Below are 21,849 nucleotides of genomic sequence, written 5' to 3' on the forward strand. Positions count from 1 at the left end.
AACTTACAATTAATTATCATATTTTATAAGGAAAGACTACATCGGTAAATGGAAACAGACTAAATCTAATAAATATTTTGAAAATACATTTCATGAATCACAGATACTATTTAAAAAATCACTTTTGAATTTGCCTCAAACAGCCTTGGTCAGTGACCTTCCAAGCCTTTGTTGTATTGACACGTAAGTAGTATACTTATTTTCTCACAAGAAAGATGGCAAATACTAGTCAATTAACTGACAAAAAACAAACAAAATAATATTCAATTTCAACAATTTCAAATGATGGTTCTCCATGCACTGACTTCCTTGGTTCTAGAATGAAAAATGTGATTTTATATACATGGATGGCAGACAGATGGATGATAGAGGATAGAATTATCCCAAGTTTAAGAGTGTTGCCTGTATACAGACCCAGACTGTGGGATCATTACTCAGCTGCATGGCCCCACTGATAGGAATCTCCACACTTTAAAGTTCCAGTCAACGTGTACATCCAAGAGCTTCCTCAGCTCTGAATATTCCGTATTATAAATGAGAGCCTATTCTGTCTACAGAGGAAGCACAGACACAGTTTTGGTGAAAAAACATCTGTTGTAAACTGATAAATACAGGCACAGCGGATGCAAGCTGCACCTGAGAACCAGTAATTTATCGTTATAGCCTAATCTAAAAATTATTGAAATTATGAAATATCCACAGAGATGATATCTAAATGATACAACCATAGTTTTTGGCCATGGATGTGTCTACAAATGGAACGTGCAAGATTTGTGGCTGCACTATGAATGAAATGCTGGGAATACAGAAATATAACTCTCAGCAGTAGAGAAGAATTAAGTCTAAAAGTGACTCAAAATTCAGAAAAGAAAAAATAATTTTTAGAAAACAAATTCTGATTGTAACACTCACTGACAAATAGCTTTCACCAGCACTCACAGATCCATAAAAAGTTGGTGTTGAGAAAAAGGAGATACAAATTGAAGAAAAGCTCCCAATAAAAGTCTAATAATAATGTTCAATCTATGATATGTTACACATAACTTAACAATGCATGCTGATTAGTACATATAGTTGTCAAGTACATTTAGCAATAACAGGCTTGTAAGAGGCTAATACATTAATCACTGTCCTAAATTGTACTCAAAACTAGCTATTCTACATCTAAGAATATTTGTTGAAAGGATCATTAAAAGGATGTTGATAAATAATGTGCTGAATCAACTAAAATACTATATACTGATTATGATAATCGATGTCAAGTTATTTTGATTTAATTATTTGTTCCATCTCTGTCATCTACCGGTACATATGGCAAGATATCACATGACCTGTGTCTAGCTAATTCGCACATTCAATCAATCTGACAAATTATATTCATGCTTAAAGGAAACAGAAAATATCTGAGAGGGCAAACCAAAATCACTGTTAGTTCATGGGACGGGTCTTGAACAAAATGGCCAGTTGTTTGGATAAAACATTCAATATACTTTAGAAATTCAACAATATTAGTTGCTGCAGATTCGTCATGACAACTGGACATGGTGTCGAGGGTTCATCACAAAAGTATTACAGACATAATGAGTGTAATACTTTTTGCTACATTTGGGCTAATCATATCTAACTTATTTATCGTTGATATTAACAAATAATGAGAACTCATTCTTGATGTTAAACTACAGTACTTAAATTCACTAATCAGTGTTATATTGCAAGCTGGGTAGAGAACATCAAGATAATTTGATATTGTAGATTGGCATTGACAGAGCAAGTACATACCATCCACAGAATAATACTGGAACTCCTCTTCAGGTTACTTTCGTGTGATCATATTTGAAATATCTACCTATGGATAAAATGTGCATGACGAGGCAAGATCCAAGATTGTCCATTAAAAGCCAGCTCTAAATCTAAAGCAATACTTTTAAAAGAATCAGGGATGGTGGGGTAGCCTTGTGGTTAAAGCGGTTGCTCGTCATGCCGAAGACCTGGGTTCGATTCCCTACATGGGTACACTGTGTGAAGCCCAATTCTGGTGTCCTTTGCCATGATATTGCTGGAATATTGCTAAAAGCGGCGTCAAACTAAACTCAGTCACTCACTCACTAAAAGAATCAGTATCAGTTTCCTCTCTGTCCAATTTCTGGGAAGATGACTGAAACTCGCCACGATTCTGTTTCGGCTTTTACATCTTGTGGGCAGGTGAGCTAAAAATCACAGATGGCACTCAATATTAATGGCTGACAGAGTTACATATCTATGTCTGTAACCAGGACATGAGCAGATGCTGAACTTGGAGTATTTCCAGAACTGCCCGGTCGAGAACTTACAAAAGTTCCTGGAGCTACGTTGGGTGAAAGGTCAACACCCTTTGGACGAGGATGAACCTCTGATATCACTACGCTCCCTGGACGTGACGCACCTGAAGTGGAGAGATCACCTCCTTGGTTAACAACACCTCTGCTTTTGTTCGTACTTGCACTATTTTTACTGGTTCCAGACTTTGTGTCTGTGTCAAGGCTTGGTGTGGACACAGAGCCCTCTAGTGACACAGTGCTGTCTGTCCCCACGGTTCTAGGGGAGACAACTGCTGTCTCTGACACCGGACTTGGGTTCTTCTCAGTCTTGGAGTTCATTATGCTGCCATTGGGCATGTTCTTCATCTCCAGGTTCTCCCCATTCTTGTTCAGCAGGGGAGCAGCATTGGATCCATTACTGTCTACAGAGCTGCCCTGCTTGACCGTTCCATTCTTGCTTGGACGTCGCTTGATAAACACACACTTTACTCTGCAAGCAACAGGTTAAAATTGCAGGAAAACGTTTCTGACAATTAAATGCTGATGTAAAGAGTTTTAAGAACATATTGCCCGTAAGCATACAATGAACAAGCATAATATTTGAGCAATTCCAATTAAAATCCAAATATAAAAACATTTTATGTTTTATTCATTTTATTGTTATTCACAAAGTTATATCAAGACAAGTTATATTGTATGGCCAAAACAGTGATGGAAAGTCCATATCTGTATTAAAGAAAACCAAGCAGGCAAGTGTGAAATCAAACTTCTCGTGTTCTTAAACAAAGGCATGTCCCAAAGAAAATTCAGCTTTAAGCAGTAATTTAAGCCAGGTGACGACTTGCTTGTTTGTTTTTTAATCATAAAACAGTATTCCAGCTGTATGATGGCAGACTGTAAGTAACACAGTTTGGACCAGACAGCCCCGTGATTGGCATCTTGTTGATCAGTCTATGCACCTGGGATGCAACAACTTGCAGCAACCACTGCAGGTGTCCTAACCACCACATCAGTTGTTGCTCTCAGGAACAGTTCTAACCCAGATCTTCACAAGGGAAAAGGTCAGGATTCTTAACAGGGTGACAGCCTAGTAATACTGATATCACTCACTGAACCGACACAGTGAGGCAGTATACCCTTTACCATGTATTTTACATCAGATGGAGGTTCAGAAAGTACAAAGGAAAATTATTCCTGCAGTTTCAATCATACAAAATCTCATGTTACTTACTTGTAGATGGCTTTGTTGATCAACCCCTTTGGTGGCCTAAAATTACAAAGCAATCTTGGATTCCCAACATGGACAGTCAGCACACCACCTGATTGTTTTATGTGCTTCCATTAATGATAAACTATAGTTATATGAAAGAATCGGGTGACCTGAAGTTTTTGAGGGTAGTATACATGAATAAACAAAATATTCCTAGATTTATACGGTGTGATCATTGTAAAACTTGTTAGAAATCATTTGTATATTTACTTATTCAGTTGTTTAATATTTCTTCTTCATGATTGGCTGCTAGAAACTGATTACTGCAATAAGGGAGTTAATGTGTCAACCAAAGGTTGTCTCCCCTTGAATGTTTAGTGTACGTACCCATTTCCAAATATGCTGTCAAACTCATCTCTGAAAAAGCAGAAAAGATAGTCATAACATAATAACATATCTTTGATAAAAGCAAATTTCTTAGTTCTGACAAAATCAGATAGTGTTGACACCAGGTGTTCTAAAATGAAACATTATTCTATTTATTCATGAATAAATTGCTGAGTATCTGCTGTCAAGTAGCATCTTTAAGTTTGGCAGGAGATTGATAATTATGTAAGACATGCTGGCCATTAATGAAAAGATTGGAGCCACACTGTACAATTCCAACAAGAAGCCAAAGTCATCAATATCCCCCTCAATGGCAAAATACTCTCAATGAATATGTCTACGAGTTATGACTATGTCAAATGTTTTGGCGTGTATATAGCTAAGTGAAAGGAGAGTACTGAAAAGGTTTCAAAGCTCTGCTCCAGAAAGGAGAACTACCACCAAATTCAGTTGAAGCCAAAATTGTTGCCATGGAAACACACACACACACAAAAAATCAGAAATCCAAAACTACCAAAGGGCACCAGTTCACCACTAGACCTACCTATGTATGAAATTTGGTGATGAAACAGTGAACAGTTTTAAAGTTCTGCTCCAGAAAAGAGTACTACCACCAATTTCAGTCTAAGTAAAACTTGTTGCCATGGAAACGCCAAAAATATCAGTGACTTATAAAACCTTCCAGGAACCTATCACCAGAGTCCGGACACAAACACCTGTCATCTACTTACGTAGTGTCATCACCGTCGTCATCAGGGAGATAGTACAACACAACTGACACAAACACCAGCAGAAACATCAGCGTCACAGAGTTATTTCCCTCCAGCATCCAGTCTGCATTCTGTAAAAGTGGGCATCTGTTACCTATGTTGTCTAGAGAGTGACCAGGGCTTCATCGAATGTGATCCATGTACATAGATAACAGAGTGTACACTCACATGGAGATTACAGGCTGTTGATGTTAGTGACCGTTCATAATTAATGGCTAGTGGGGGTCATGATGGTTTTAAGGGGAGGGATGGGGGTGTCACCCACTTTGTTCTGGGGAGGTAGGAGGGTCATCAATTTTGTACACATGTACTAAGTACTTTGGGGTCAGCAATTTTGTACAGTAATAAAACATTATGCGTAAAAATTATGGGAAAGGGGGCAGGGGGTCATTGATTTTGTACATGACATGCAGGGGGGTAACATACTTACTATTATTTTTTTTAGGGGGGGCATTCACATTGTACATGCTTCTCCATAAAAATCATCATCACCCCACTCACCCACCCACCTATCCCTTAACCATAAATTCTGAACGGTCCCTTAGGGTGCCTGTAGATTTCTAGAACTGGTGGACAGCATACTCATACAGCAAATTTTCATCACACCTTATATTTGTAATGTTTGCTACTTTATTTAGTTCAGTGTTTAGGATAATCCTGTTTTCAAGACCTCTAATAAAGACTATCATGAGATATCACCTGGAATTCTCCTTGCATGATATTTGCTGTTTTTTATGCCAAAATTTGAGCTAAATGACAAGTGTCTGTATATAATCAAGCGTGGACCAGAGACTCCAGTAATTGACAGCACTAACATTGATCTAACCAATAGGAATATGATGACATGCACCCACCAGGTCAGACAGCCGAACAGTCTGAAGCTGTTAGTCACATTTTACAGAGAGTATGGATGGGAAAACCAGTTCTAACCCAGATATCTTCAGGGCAATGATTATATCATTCTCTGAGTATGTACCTATTCATAATTATTTAAACAAATATAATTATTTTAATTTTGCACAAATATAGCAAACAATTACATTTTAACAGCCAAAGAATTTTAACTGTTCCTGATTGGAAAATACCCACCTCAAAGTCTGACAGCATATCACAGAAGCCGTAGACTAAAGCATCGTAGGCATCAGCCACAGGCCGACAGTTTCCCAGCTCATGGATCTGGAACATAATACAGCTTATATGTCATGGTGGCAACAGGGGAGATAACTCCTACTATGGTATGTTTACAAATAGTTGTCAATCAGTATTCCCAGCTATTAACATTGTTTGCTATAAAACACTTGTACTTGTCACAGCCCTGATTTTAAAGTTCAAGATCTAGAGTGAGGGTTAATGCATATTTTGTGACATGGTACTTCCAGTGTTGTGTGCTCATGGTAATGACTGTGCATTGGGACAATATTGAAAACCATTATAGTGTGTATCATGTGCAATCCTCAGGACAAAGCTGTGATTATTTTTTTAAAAAACACACACCTGTGCACTATACTCAAGAAAATACTATACTCTAGACAAAAAAATCAAAAGGACCCCACTACTGACTGACCCCACGTTTGATGACCCAGCTGTTGAAGGACCCCACTACAGGAGGATGCCAGTCTTGCAGGAACACACTTTAGGATGATATTACTACTGGAGGACCCCAGATAGTGAGTTCCTCCAACTATTAAAGGAATACACAATGAGTGTGTTCCCTGGAAAGTGAGTTCCTGTGACTATTGAAGGAATACACTATTGAAGGACCCCACTGTTGGAGGAACACACTATTGAAGGAACACATTATTGGAGGAACACATTATTGAAGGACCCCACTGTTGGAGGAACACACTATTGAAGGACCCCATTCTTGGAGGAACACACTATTGAAGGACCCCACTGTTGGAAGAACACACTATTGAAGGACCCCACTGTTGGAGGAACACACTATTGAAGGACCCCACTGTTGGAGGAACACATTATTGAAGGACCCCACTGTTGGAAGAACACACTATTGAAGGACCCCACTGTTGGTGGGGAACACACTATTGAAGGACCCCATTCTTGGAGGAACACATTATTGAAGGACCCCACTGTTGGAAGACCCCACTTTTGGAGGAACACACTATTGAAGGAACACACTGTTGGAGGAACACATTATTGAAGGAACACATTATTGAAGGACCCCACTGTTGGAGGAACACATTATTGAAGGATCCCACTGTTGGAGGAACACACTATTGAAGGAACACACTGTTGGAGGAACACACTATTGAAGGAACACATTATTGAAGGACCCCACTGTTGGAGGAACACACTATTGAAGGAACACATTATTGAAGGCACACACAGACAAAGAATTGAATTACCCTGCAAAGTTATTGTTTTCACAGTGTTCAGGTCAAGTAGAAGTATGCTAAGGTGAAATTTATATTGTTTAGAATGAAAAAGAACCCCAAAGCAATCAGGATCACATTAGCAAAAAGGTTGGTTGGTTGGTTTGTTGTTTAATGCCGCACTCAGCAATATTCCAGCTATATGCCATCGGTCTGTACATAATCGAGTCTGGACCAGAAAATCCAGTGATCAACATCATGAGCATCTTTCTCCACAACTGGGATACAATGTCATTTTTAAAGTCAGCGAGCCTGACCACCTGATCCCGTTTGTAGTAAAAAGGTAAAGATCCAAGTAAACACAACAAGAGTTGTATTGATACTACTAAATAACATGTAGTTGGCATAGTCCAAATACTCACCCAGTGTTCGCTTCGGTTCTTGTAGTCGGCATAGCTTGTCTTGAATGCTTGTCGGTACAGATCCACACCCTGTGGTGAAAACAACATGTTGTTACCCAAATAGTACTTCATAAACTGCTGACATAGCAAATTGTTGTGATACATGTGTATTGTGTTTCGACAAAGTGGTGAGCAGCACCCACCTTTCTGATCAACACTGACGATCTGGTTTGAAGACTTGGGTCCAGGGTTCTCAGTTTCCTCACTGCCGACTCAGTGACATTCTGTGAACAATAGCTACTACTTTAAATTCAATTTAATGTAAACTTTAAATTACAAAAGATACTAGTACATCACCACTGTGCTCTCACCTGAATATCTGTACTGTTATCCACATCCACTACACATATGTAGTAAACGTATTCTAATGGAAATGGAAATAGCATTGTGAAGTACTAGAATCTGCACCTTATTCAGAAAGTGAAATCCCAAATATAACATTTTACATCTGACCACTTTGTAAATGGCATTGTGTATTCATAGCATTGTGAAGTGACGTGAAGTCTACACGTGCCTGTGTGTACTAGCAGTGCTTCAGCCAGGATTGTTTGAGTGTACTAGCAGTGCTTCAGCCAGGATTTTTTGAGTGTTGCCACTGGGCACCTCAACTACTAACATGTATGCCAATGCAGTTGCGATTTTCGCCATTCACGGTAACCACAGTATAGAAGACCTGTGGGTTATACTAAATGTTGCGCCAATGGGTACGTTCTAGCATTGAAAAAAAGTGCCACTGCATATTTTTTAGTGTCAATGGCGCAATGGCGCTTGCCTGGCTCAAGCACTGTACTAGTCCAGACGAATGCTGGCTTTGTAGCACTAACCCAATAACGTACCAGGCCACAGTGGAACATGGATCACCCACGTACACTCCGTACACTGACTCCAAGCCCCCGCCCTTGTATAGAGCCAGGGTAACAACAAGTACCATCATGTAACATCTATTGGTATGGTGTAACTTTCAGAACTCAAGTGTACTTCTCTATCAGGCTTCCCTTACCTTGATATGCTCAACTTCTGATTTGTAGAGCTCAAATTCAGCCAAGACATTATTCTGTAAAATGTACACATAAAGTGGTGAAACTTAGGAACTATTTTATCACAGATGAAGCAACACATGAACTTTTTCATCTATTTTATCCATCCAAAGTACACAAGAAAAGCAAATATATAAGAAGATTGTTTATTTTGTTTAAGATGCGATCCTTCAGTTGGTCAAATCTCACCTTGAGAACAGTGACAGTTTGGATACTGCCTGTTAAACCCTGTAGACCATCTGCCACTTCCTCCAGATTAGCTGAAACAGATAGTCACAGATGAATGTACCCTCCCTTGATGGAATATCAATAATGACATAACACTAGTGTATATATTGCACACCTGTCACCAGGAAGGACAAAGGCTAGGCTGATTCATATTCTTGTTTGCAAAGAATCAAAGGAAAATTGCATAAGAAAACTTACAAAACATGCTTTGCAGAAATATGTTTTGTTTTACTTCTTTTTGTCCAAACTAATGTTTTAATATATGTCTTTCTTTTTTACTTTGGATCAACCAAGAAATTTTGGACTTTGGATCAACCAAGAAAAATTTTGGAAACATGTATCTGAATAACGTCTGACTTAACAAAATATATACTCTAAAAACATGTTTCTGTTCTGTACCTTGATTACAGGTTATTGTCAGGATGAATGCGAACATGGTGATCTATAGAGACTGGGTGGCAATACCTTTTAAAATTGCTAACTGTACTGAACAGTGGCACATGTAAAATCTCTTGCTCTGATAATTTTTCCACTATACCGGCCGTTTTCTTGTTGATTTTTTAAAATAAACAACATAATTAACATTGGAAAGTCAACTGGACACCGGTACAGTGTGATATACAAATTTGCTTGCCCGACAGAAAAAAACACTGGACTCGGACATCGGGCAATGGGTTATTTCCACCCCTGAGACTATGTTGGAGCTGACCTGCAGCAATTAGAACTGATATCCTGCACACATGCACTCTACCACTGAGCAGCTGCTTCACCCATGGAGGAACTATGCAGGCTGACATCCTGCACACATGCACTCTACCACTGAGCAGCTGCTTCATCCATGGAGGAACTATGCAGGCTGATATCATGCACACATGCACTCTACCACTGAGCAGCTGCTTCACCCATGGAGGAACTATGCAGGCTGACATCATGCACACATGCACTCTACCACTGAGCAGCTGCTTCACCCATGGAGGAACTATGCAGGCTGACATCATGCACACATGCACTCTACCACTGAGCAGCTACTTCACCCATGGAGGAACTATGCAGACTGACATGTTCAAACCATTCAAGTTTCAGTCCAGGAGAATTGAACATTGCAACAAGGAAGTCTCCACAACCCAAACTGAGATCACCTTAGCCGGAAACCTAGGTCCTCCTGAGCTCAATATAGTCCTGATGTTGTTGATGTAGTTGTTCACATCCGCTTTGATCACACCTGACTTGAGCTGGAACATGTGAAATATTACACGTGTTCCATCACCAGTGTCTATATCTGCATCTGTTCGTGACAAACACCAGCGTCCACTGGCACCATGCCATCACATGTAACCCCAAATATAACATACGCTACATATGACCACTTTCTAAATGTCTTTGTGTATTAAACATAGACTCACCACAGTCAGGTTACTAAGACTGATTTGAGGTAGATTCACGAAACTTGTACTGTGAAAACGTCATAAGGAATTAGAAGTCACCATTGACTTATCAGTTATTTGCTGCTGAATTTCTCTGCTGTGTGAGTGCATTTTGATTGGATGGCTACATAAGTATGACAAGCAAATGAATCCATGATATATATCCTGACAGAATTAAGACTTAATACACAGGACAACTGATGCTTGTATATGTACAAGGCGAAACTCAAACAATGAGCAGTGAAGAAGTGTGTGTTATAAACGTAATTGAAGGTTTACTTTGCTTGTAGTTATGGATACGTTTCATTGCCAGACACGTTCCCATCTGTGTTTGTGTAAGCGATACAATATTTCAGTGAATGGGTTCAAACCTCAGACCCTTGATTAGGTGAACACCTTGTCAACTTGGCCAAAAATTAATGCTGTCCCAATGTGTTGGATGCCACCAAGTATTAACTCACAATAACCTGTTCTCTGTGGCAAGTGAGTTTTCTTTCTACTCAAAGTGAAATTAAGTTCCTTAACAAAACCAATGCCTTGTAACTAGGTCAAGTCACAGCCAAGTCAGAGCGGTGGGGTGGCCTAGTGGTTAAAGTGTTGGCTCGTCATGCCAATGACACGGGTTTGATTCCCTGCATGGGCACAATGTGTGAAGCCCATTTCTGGTGTCCCCTGTCATGATAATGCTGGAATATTGCTAAAAGCGGCGTAAAACCATACTCACTCACTCACACCTGTCCTTGGAGTTGTGTGAGATGCTACAACTTACATTGAAATAGTTTGATAGTATTGCTAAAACATAGTCTGTCTAATAGTGCCTGAATTGCATTATTTTCCTTTCCATCCAGCCATTTCTGAAATGCTAAAGCTCTCAATAAAATTTCTTGATTTTCTCTGAATAAGTCTGCAAAATAAGTTGGAATCATACTGCTGTGGCAAGAATCACATTAAGCTGATACACTCTCACCAAAGTATATTTCCATTTTCGTTAGTATGTTTCATTGTTGCATCATTGCATGAAGTACAGACGTGGTATCATTGGGTACTAAATATAGAAGCTAGGTGGTGATGAGAGGTTCAGAAAACTACAAAAGAGAAACAAAATGCTATAATTTACTTTAAAAAAAATTAAATTAAGATGCTCAAGTTAATGATCTGCGCATACACATACTGCTAAAATGTAACCCATGTGTCAAGTTCTATGTTCATATATGACCTTGATAATAACTATTGTTACCATATTATGGTATCGGGAAAGGTCGAAGAAAGCTGCCGCATTGAAGTTTGAAATCCATGTCTCAAACTGAGAGGTGACCATTGAGACTCCACTAACATCTACGTACATCTTGTTGAAACTACTGTCCACAGTGCGGAAGGTCTGAAGAATACAAACACAGATTGTACATAACCTTCATTGTGACATCAATGGTTTAAAAACATGTAAATCAAAAGGGACATAGCATATGTCATCATTCATTTCTTAATGCTTCTTATATTTTCTGTGGTATGTATCCTGTTCAAAAGAAGTTAAAGAAAACATGGTTTACACATGGCCTTACTCATGGTCATGGTCATGGTCATGGTCATGGGTGTTCCTTAACTTCTTTTCAACAGTATATGAACCGGTGTAACAGGCCAAACTTTCCCCGTGGCCAAACCTTTAGCCTAGGCCAAACTTCCCCCCACTAGGCTTCATCTTCCCCAGGGAAAGTTTGTCCTAGGCCAAACTTTCCCCGGGGTAAGAATATCCTAGGACTAAACAAAGGTTTACAACGGGGAAGAAATGGCCTGCTACACCAGTTTGGAGATACAAAAGGATTACCATACATTGATGAAGTTACGGCTTTATAACGATTGGTTGCGATGTATAATGTCACATGACAAGAGACAACTGCAAATATAGTCAAGACATACGAACCTTTGCTAGTATTTTGTGTATGTATGATTATTACTTTACAGAATCCACCTCTTGGTTTAATGTTGTATAATACAGTGTTCAGCAGTTCCCCTGATAAATGATGGTGACACTTACGTCACATGTGTGTGTTTATTGTTAAATGCTGCCCTCTGCCATATGATAACAGCAGATATAGCATGGTGTGACATCCACCAAAATAAACTAGGTCATATATGTTCAAAACTTTGGTGGAACCAACAACAAAAGAGTAGCCTAAGTCAAGCTGAATTTACAATTTGAACTAAAACCCAACAGCTAAGGGCAACAACTCTAGACAACAATTTGAGGCGCCTTACGACATGACATGCCATCATTTCACACTGAATTTCCATGTGTTGACTGTAATATCACTTCTATTCTAATATGCCTTGGTAGTCAATAAACACTGATAGTAATAACCTTCTGATTATTTGTCCTAACCTCCCCCAGTGGTGTGACGTACCACTGCTCGTGCCATCTACTACTGGTTTGTCTAGTACAGACTTGAATATTAGCAGGTTGTTGTGGGGTATTGTCATGGAAACCAACATGCACACAATAAGGGACCGTTCATAATTTATGGCTAGGGGGATGATGATTTTAAGGGGGGTCACCCATTTTGTTCTGGGGAACTAGGGGGGTCATTAATTTTGTACACACATACTAGGGGGTCAGCAATTTTGTACATAAAAGTATGTTTAAAATTATGCTTAGAAATTATGGGAAGGGAAGGGGGGTCATTGATTTGTACATGACATGCAGGGGGGTCACTTATTTTGTACATAAATTTTAGGGGGGCGGGCCGTCATTCACAATGTACATGCTCCTCCATAAAAATCATCATCACCCCCCCAGCCATAAATTATGAACGGTCTCTAATCAATGCTCTCACAACTTTAGTCTGTTCGTCTTAAACAATGAACCAAATCTACTGTGCATCTACTTCATTGTTTCTTCAGCAAACTGTCACCTGTGTGTAATCCAGGTCCTGGAAGATTGTTGGAACAAGGTAACGTGAAAACAGCTGGTATGACCCTTCGTTCTTCAGACAGGATCTGAAACATGGAACACAGTGGTAAGACGAACAAGACATGTAATGATTAGTCTATTTCTGTCTCAGCTTCCATGACGCTGATCCATTCATAATGGATCATGTGTTTAGTTCTGCACATGTGGTGCCTGCACATATAGAACCACAATATTGTGCATTTCACCTGCATCTCACACTCTCAATCATTCATCTTGTGTTAAGTTCCAATCAGGAGACTCTGGCAAACGTGTCTGCGCTTGCCAGGACTTCCAACTGGAAATATTCAACTGAGGTGATTCCAACCCTTTCAACCGTCACTAAGCATGTCATTGAAGGCATGTCGTGTTTTTGAGGTGTCCTGCTATTGTACATCATACGTTTTCTAAATTGCCTCATGAATGACCACGTCGTCATATGAGCGAAATATTCTCAAGCACGACGTTAAACCCAATTTCACCTCACCACATGAATGACCAGTTTGCATTTCACCTCACAAATGAGGTGTTCATATTTGTTATAATTTACTTAACATGAACTGCAAAATCAAAAAGAAATCTGTAATATTATTACCTATCTGTACTTGCATTACATTCTGAACCTACCTGTACATTTCTGCAGATTTCATGGTGATATTTCCATTTCCCAGGAGGACAGACGACATGTAGTATCCGGGATGATTCCTCACTGCATTCGGGACATCAAGCACCTGAGTGAGTGAGTGAATGTATCTGATATCATGCAGAAAACTATACCACCTTTGTGACCGCAAACTAGATCAAGCAAAATGTTCTCATAATAGTTCCTTCAGCCACAAGAGTTCTCACTTGGGTGAAATCAAGCAATGTCTCCAAGGAGATACCATGATGTCAACCTCTCCTCTCCACCCCGGGACATATAAGTCGGAATGATGGTATAAAGAAATTGACTGCAAACAGACAATCAGATAAGGGGCAAGAGAACATGCCCAGACAGTGCATCATAGTGGCAAAGTTGACAATGACATGCATGACATCCATATGTCATTCCCGAAACCTACTGCACATCATTTGAATCAGACGTGACAGTGGCCTGCAGTAGGATAATCAACATATAATAATAATAATAATAATAATATGCATATTTATAATGCGCCCCTTCCACACCCTAAGGCATGCTCAAAGCGCTACATGGAGCTAATGTCATGTTTTCTGACGTATCAAGTTTAACTTCCAACTTCCATGACAAAACAAATACAGTTTGGAGACATCCTGACTGTTTAATGAAACATCATACTGCTTGATCGTTTTTTGGATGGACACAGTGGTATTTTGCAGTATCACAATGACAAACTAAACTGCACTCCACATTGTATGATCACAGGTCCATTGTCGGCTCCCCATCAGATGTGATCATCTAATTTCCATGTGCCAATGCTATATGAATTGAAAGAGATATCTTGATGATTCCAACTATCCCCTACACTCGTCAACTGTCTTGGAGTTTCAATATGCTATGTGTTGACATATTTGATATATAAATATATTTGGTGAGTTTCTCTAAAACTCCTGACTGGTCAGTTTTTGTCTCACCTCTGTCATGTACTGCAGTTTCTTTCCTGGCTCACACACAATCTTCTCCAGGTTGACCCCCGCATAGAAGGTCATCATGCAGAGGGCCATAAAGATCAGTGACAGCCCGATACAGCCGAACAGAACCCTGAGAAAACAGTAAATATCAGTTACTCACTGCATAGATGCAGAAAAGAGGTAATGAAATAACTATTTCAGCGGTCATTCAGCAGAAATAAAATACTTAGCCAAATTTCACTTGCACTGATTTGTATAATTAAGTACAATCAATAACATAAAACTAAAATTAAAAAGACACAAAATATTTAAGTTTTACTGACTTTTCAAAAACATTAAAAATTGTCCACTGTTGTTGGTAATAATTATTAAATTATAAGATATTTATACAGCGCACATATCCAACCAGTACCTGCGCAAGGTGTTCATCATAATGATCATCACAATTATTATTTCAGTGTTAAAGGGATTCATTGGCCTTGGTACTCAAATCCAGGCACATCCTAAATCAGCAACTACTCTCATTAGGGTTGACTTCTGACATGGACCCCTTGACTATTATACTTATACACACACAAAGGATGACTTGTTGTTGACTTACGCAATGTATAGGATGTAGGCAGGGTAGTAGTTGGGCTGTCCCCCTCGTCACGCCTCCCTCTTCCCTTTTACCGTCATGGTCAGTGCCATGTACAGAATTAAACACCCGACAAAGTTGATAAACACAAACACCCAGGTAAACCCATACCTGAAAATGCAAAGTATACATTATTGGGGGACATTCACTATCATTTCACTATCTCTGTTCAGATAGGTGTGTTTCGGAGTCAGAATCATCAATATTGTTTGAAGCATACATAAATGTGTTAAATAATGGAGCCATATGATTGTAGAGTTCTCTCCCTTTATACATACCTGACTGTGTCACTGACAACCAAACGTTTATCAAATTTTTGGAAGGATTCTCGAAACGCAGGGAAGTTAAAGACCTGAAATTAGAAATCATCTTGATAAAAGAATGATTCCGTTTGTATAAATGTTTGGGCAAATATTATTGCCTTTGAAAATATATGTGATATCACCTAATGATATTCCCAGTTATCACTCAGTATCAAGTGAATGTCATGTTACCAAATAATATCCATATATCACTGAATATCAGGGCCTAGATTTTCGAAGCTCTCTTAGCTCTAAGATCGTCGTAAGCACCATTCATCAACATTAACTTACGACGATCGTAGCGATAAGAGAGCTTTGAAAATCTAGGCGCTGGTGAATAAGTTATCGCAAGTTAATTTAGCTTAGCATATACACAGACTTCATTAAATAATAAGTATGCACTAGTGTTGATAAGGCAAATATGGTAAAAGCATCATAGTTTACATTTACTGTGAACAATAACTGCAAATATTATATGCCTACCAACTTCATAAACCCAGTAATTTACACAGAAGATACGATCACACATTGAAACAAGAATGACCGGCTGAGTGACAGTGAACATCAGACATTGAAGATGTCTGCCATTAATGATCTTGAAGTCAGTAGATGTCGGTTGTGCTCACCTTCCCAGTCGGGAACTTGAGTCCAGATATAGAGTTGGCTACAGTTGCACTGTACTGTGTTATTGTGTCATTCAACTCTGCAACATAAACAGGGGATGATATACCTGCATATATGTCAATGTATGGTCTTAATTAGGCTGGACCAATATTGTAAAATCATGATCAGGCAGCTGAGAGGATGCAGAAGGTAAGAAATAAAATATAAACTAATAAATCGATAATCACATCAGACTAATTTTCTGGAAGAAATCTAAGAAGTTATAACAACAAATATCACATTTTCAGTGAAACACTCAGTTCATTTCTTGTTTAACATTTGCAATAGTTTACTAATTAAATTGAGTTTATACAGTAATAATATTTCAAAAGATTCAATTAAGTCACACAAAAATAAATGAAATTTACATTTTTTAAGACAAATCATCTAGGCAGACAGAAATTAATTACAATATTTATCCATAAAACAACATTTTTATACTATTCAAACGCAGTTAAACAGTACCATTGTTTCCATGTGAGTTAAATGAATCTTTGGTTAATTGTATTTATTTGTAAATAATTTCCCTTTCAATAACATCCTTTTTCCAGAACAACAGGGAACAAAAGTATCATCAGCCCCAAGGTAGGAGAAAAACATTGTTTAAGCAGGACATGTACATTTAGGAAAAAATTATATCATACAAAAGAAAGAAGAAGACTTGATAAAATATTTAGATTAACTAACTTAAACGTAAGTTTGAAGCACTGAGTATGTTCACCATGCTGGTGCAGATGATATTTTCCTCCCAAGAGTTTTACAAAAAAGCAAACTTGCAAACGTTTGCAGAAGTTGAGAGCCTCTAATCAGTTTCTTTTTTGCCAAGATCAGGAAACTGGAGAGGACAGAAAGATAAAACGAGCCATCTGTCTAGGTTGTCTGATCCTTGTAGCTGGTGGAATTCAACTAAATGTCTGTGATACTTAAATCATTCTCCCAATTATTGAACCTGATAAAGGAAATTCTCTATTTGAAGAAATTATTTCCTGATATTCAGCATGTTTTTTTTAACATCTTTGAGGCACGTTCACCTTGATCATAATCTGCTTTACTACAGACGTGTCCAATGTATGGTTTGATCATTCTAACTGTGACACAATAATTTGGTTAACATAAAGAATGGACAAATAATTGGTTCTTTCTCAACACTAAAATTTTCAACAGAAATTTGTTTCAAGACATAAAAATAAACATTCCCTCATTTTACATGCATTAGTTTCAATAATGTTTGCTTTCCGTGCAAAAACCTTCGGCTGCATCTAATCTGAAATTGTCCATTGTCGAGATTTTAAAGAGCTTATGATGTTATTATGTAGAGAATATCATCTTCATGACTTTCATCATAAGTGTTGATATAGTTGACATTAAAGGACTTGAGGTTGAAATTCTATTTGAGAGCCAGCATCATTCTCCTTAGTTCAGTGCATGCAGAAGGACATTTGTCCACAAAACATTGGTCAGCTGAGCAAACTGGTTCACTGTGACATCAGTAAAATAACCACGGATCTGTACATCGAGATCTGACTACAGCACTCATGACAGCAGCCCCTTCCAATGGCATCTTAAAGAGGTCAGATGCAGAGCCTAACCTGATGGATGCTATGTTTTTCTCATGCAAAGCTTCATATCTCTAAAGTGTATGTTGAGCAATAATTTCACTAGCACAGTATTGGACTGACTGACTGAGTTTGGTTTTACGCCGCTTTTAGCAATATTCCAGCAACATCACGGTGGGGGACGGTGGGGGACACCAGAAATGGGCTTCACACATTGTACCCATGCTGGGATTTGAACCCGGGTCTTCGGCGTGACGAGCCAACGCTTTAACCACTAGGCTACCCCACCACCCCCACAGTATTGGATTCACCTCTAACTATAAAATTACTTCAAGATGTATAATATCAAATTACCTATGTGATGCTGTAAGTTTAACTGAACACATTAAACTGTTTTGAAAATAAGTCACTGCTAAAAGTTATTCATTATATCATTATGCATATAAAAAAAAAGCAATATCTCACAAACATTTTATGTTTCAGTATGTTCATTGGTGATTTGATGAATATAGATACATGCACCCATGGTGACTAACATGGAATTTCCAAAATTCATTTCCCAAAGTAAATATCTGTTATTTACATTTCCAAACATACACTAAAACTGCTGTAAATGATGATTTTGTAATCTGTCCAAAATGTACTGGTTCAGCAAGCATTGTGCATCGGAGACTTCAGCAAAGAGAAAAGTAACTGCTGATTCGGTTCCAAGCTTCTGACATGTGATCCATACATGATGTGGATGTCTCTTGTGATTATCTGGCTCTGTTTGAAGTTTATCCAAACAGGTTCTTGAAATTATTTGTGCCTATGGATGAAACTTGATGACCACTTCTAACATGACACCAAACAGCATATCTCCGCAGTGACACCTGACATCACCACCAAGGAAAGTTTGGTGTCCTGGGATGACTATCTTCTTGACTAGCTTTTAAAATGAGAAAATAACCAAGGCATATTTTGTGGCTTTTGGGGGTAAGCACTCAATGAAATCAAGACAAAGACAAAGCCACAACTGAGAAAGGTGTGCTCTTCCTTCACGACAACATGCCAGGGCACAAATCAGTCAGTGCCATTGCTACAATCCACAATTGAGTCTGTGAACTTAATCAGCATCAACTGTTCCTAAACATGAAGAAAGCTCCAGCCAGACGCCATTATGACTCAAACAATAGCATCAATGGAGGACATTATGACATCAAAAAGAAGGATCTACAAAACTTAAATGCCAGCATTGTTGACAAACATGTATAAATGTGAAGGGAGTATCTTGAAAATCATATGTCCTTCCGGTTGAGTCTTTTCATGTAAGAACATATTGATGACTCCTTACGTATTTGCGAGAATGTGGTTTTATGGAATATTATGGCGTGCATGGAAGGTTTTGGTTGGAAGGCACATGTGTTTTGGGATCACCAGCCAGGATGTGGGACAGGTAAAACATCCACTCACCTGACACAGCATCAGCTACCCTCGTTGTCAAGACAGCAGCAATGCCTTTGTCATAATAATACTCCGGCTGAAACAAGAGATACAGTCTGTCAAACATCTGTGCTGATCAAGAATACTTTGCAATCCTTGTGACTTTCTTAATGTGCCTCCTGCCTTTGACCAAATGACCCGAGTTGAAATTGGTTTGGCCTCTGCTGATATTTGTTATAATGCATTTGGTAAATATTGCAGCTTCCATTTTTCAGATCCATGTCCAGCTGTTACTGCCTGATCACAACACATACACACTTCAGACATTCTGATTCTCTTCAACCAATCCATATATCAATGCTTGACACAAGACAACTTCTCGCTTTTTTGCTTCAAGCAAAATATAACTGCCACTATAATTTTGGATGTGATAAACAAAATGAAATTAATGGTAATAGTTTTCTTGTTACAGAGGAATACTTGAATAAACAACTCTTCTTTTACTCATTTCTATTTCTGATGCAGCACTAGACTCCCAACATGGAAGCTGGTTCTGTAATTTCCACAAACCACCAGGAATCATCTTCCCCTGCATGAATTATATATGTTCTCACTCCACCTTATGTCAAACATAACTCACATGCTCAAACCAGGCATGTATAATTCACAGTGGAGGGTCTGATCAAGACTCCATACTTCCCGGATATGCTGATACGACTCTATATCACCTGCTCAGATATGCCTAAGGTTGGTAATAAGTTTCACGTGTGTGAAGGGTTTAATGAGCTATACAATCAGTATGCAATAAATCTCTCTGAGTTAACAAATCACAAAGATAGTTTTCCATGTATTTGCCTAGCAGCTAAATCAAGTGTGGACCGACTTCAGACACGCAGCATGTTATAGATATTGTATATATTCATATACACACAAATGCAGACATCAGATCCTCAGATGATTTCAATTTGTTCCCCGCTAATGGATGCATATCCATTTTAGTTCTCTACTCCCTTGGGAGTATGGTATACAACCCCAGCTGCCTTCAAGCACTGAAGGCTTCCTCCTCACAGATCAGGCCAGCTGGCTGAGTGGACAGAGGTACACTGGAAGTTAGTCACGCGCAGGGTTCCACAATTTGACACTTGTGTATATGCTGTATGAACACATCTGTATTTCTGAATCAAAATGGTGGACAGGATGACCTGCCAAATAAGGGGCATGATCTGACTGTCCAATCAGATTGCTGGCCTTAAGATGAGTAATGTTGAAACTTTTAATGTTTTAATGAACTTTATAAGGAAAAAAAGGAGCAGTAAGTTTACGCCTTTAATCATCACAGCATGTATTGCCTGACATATGAAAAAATCTAATGTGAAATTCCTCGCTTACTTGATCAATTTTTTAACCCCTTTTCACACCTGCAGCTGGGGCAAGTCCCTGAGGGATCGATTTTCTGGAAGTGTTGCAATCAAGTATTCAGCCAGCTGTCAACAGGTGTGTGAGGCACTTCCACCTGTCAGACCTCAGGAAACATCAAACAGGGTATTTTCAATAAAAACAGGCTATACTCCACCATACAACCTATGATACAACTTCCTCTCCCTATCAATTCATGGAACCAGATAGGCTCCAAGTACTGTCTGGAGCGTCACGTTCAGCTTGACCACAAACAACTTCTTAGTACTGTAGGCAGAAGGGTAGCACAGTTAGTAATGGTTTGCATATCAGAATTCCAAACATGGGTAGAAAATATGAAGAAGGTTCAAGGTTGTGTGTGTCATCCACCACACTGTATCGATGAGATGTTACTGACTGGAGGTTAGACATAAGGTCTATGTTCCATCCCCAACAGATGTAAGGTCTATATTCCATCCCCAACAGACGGAAGGTCTATGTTCCATCCCCAACAGACTTAAGGTCCATGTTCCATCCCCAACAGAAGGAAGGTCTATATTCCATCCCTAACAGACGGAAGGTCCATGTTCCATCCCCAACAGACCCCCCAACAGATGTAACATGTTCCATCCCCAACAGACTTAAGGTCCATGTTCCATCCCCAACAGACTTAAGGTCTATATTCCATCCCCAACAGACATGAAGGTCTATGTTCCATCCCCAACAGAAGGAAGGTCCATGTTCCATCCCCAACAGACATAAGGTCTATATTCCATCCCCAACAGACATAAGATGTTCCATTCCATCCCATCCCCAACAGGTCTATGTTCCATCCCCAACAGACATAAGGTCCATGTTCCATCCCCAACAGAAGGAAGGTCTATATTCCATCCCCAACAGACTTAAGGTCCATGTTCCATCCCCAACAGACATAAGGTCCATGTTCCATCCCCAACAGACTCCATCCCCAACAGACATAAGGTCTATATTCCATCCCCAACAGAAGGAAGGTCCATGTTCTATATTCCCAACAGAAGGTCTATGTTTCATCCCCAACAGTCCCAAACAGGGAAGGTCTATATTCCATCCCCAACAGAAGGAAGGTCTATATTCCATCCCCAACAGACTTAAGGTCCATGTTCCATCCCCAACAGAAGGAAGGTCTATATTCCATCCCCAACAGACATAAAGGTCTATGT

General features: G+C 39.1%; 2 protein-coding genes across 2 annotated transcripts in view; both read right to left on the bottom strand.

Moving 5' to 3' along the window:
* Positions 1 to 2,036: 2,036 nt before the first annotated feature.
* LOC124274299 (prominin-1-like) lies at positions 2,037 to 15,107 on the bottom strand. Its single transcript, XM_046709642.1, has 15 exons — positions 15,088 to 15,107; positions 14,679 to 14,805; positions 13,713 to 13,816; positions 13,051 to 13,135; positions 11,382 to 11,522; positions 9,820 to 9,952; positions 8,682 to 8,752; positions 8,456 to 8,509; positions 7,599 to 7,679; positions 7,417 to 7,485; positions 5,754 to 5,840; positions 4,626 to 4,735; positions 3,895 to 3,924; positions 3,529 to 3,564; positions 2,037 to 2,787 (listed from the first exon to the last, which is right to left on the bottom strand). Exons 1-15 carry the CDS (start codon positions 15,105 to 15,107, stop codon positions 2,250 to 2,252), a joined length of 1,686 nt encoding a protein of 561 aa, XP_046565598.1. The 3' UTR covers positions 2,037 to 2,249.
* The window catches only part of LOC124274387, a 96,377-nt gene continuing 89,219 nt past the window's right edge, over positions 14,692 to 21,849 (bottom strand). Inside the window, exons 10-14 of the mRNA XM_046709767.1 lie at positions 19,286 to 19,352; positions 16,241 to 16,317; positions 15,591 to 15,664; positions 15,277 to 15,423; positions 14,692 to 14,805 (exon numbers count right to left, since the gene is read on the bottom strand). Coding sequence (XP_046565723.1) covers positions 15,324 to 15,423; positions 15,591 to 15,664; positions 16,241 to 16,317; positions 19,286 to 19,352 — 318 coding nt within the window. The 3' untranslated portion in view covers positions 14,692 to 14,805; positions 15,277 to 15,323. The remainder of the gene's footprint in view (positions 14,806 to 15,276; positions 15,424 to 15,590; positions 15,665 to 16,240; positions 16,318 to 19,285; positions 19,353 to 21,849) is intronic.

The sequence above is a fragment of the Haliotis rubra genome, unplaced genomic scaffold, assembly GCF_003918875.1.
Source record: "Haliotis rubra isolate DU_JTF1 unplaced genomic scaffold, ASM391887v1 Scf19, whole genome shotgun sequence".
Taxonomy (NCBI): Eukaryota; Metazoa; Mollusca; class Gastropoda; order Lepetellida; family Haliotidae; genus Haliotis; species Haliotis rubra.

Bases quoted from the DNA above. Each gene is read 5' to 3' on its own strand.
- LOC124274299 (XM_046709642.1), bottom strand. From the start codon at position 15,107: ATGATGAACACCTTGCGCAG. The intron at 11,523-13,050 runs GTGACAGTTTGC...TGTATTCTTCAG, and splicing joins AGGACCTGGATTACACACAG to ACCTTCCGCACTGTGGACAG. The intron at 9,953-11,381 runs GTAACAATAGTT...CACATGTTCCAG, and splicing joins TTTCCCGATACCATAATATG to CTCAAGTCAGGTGTGATCAA.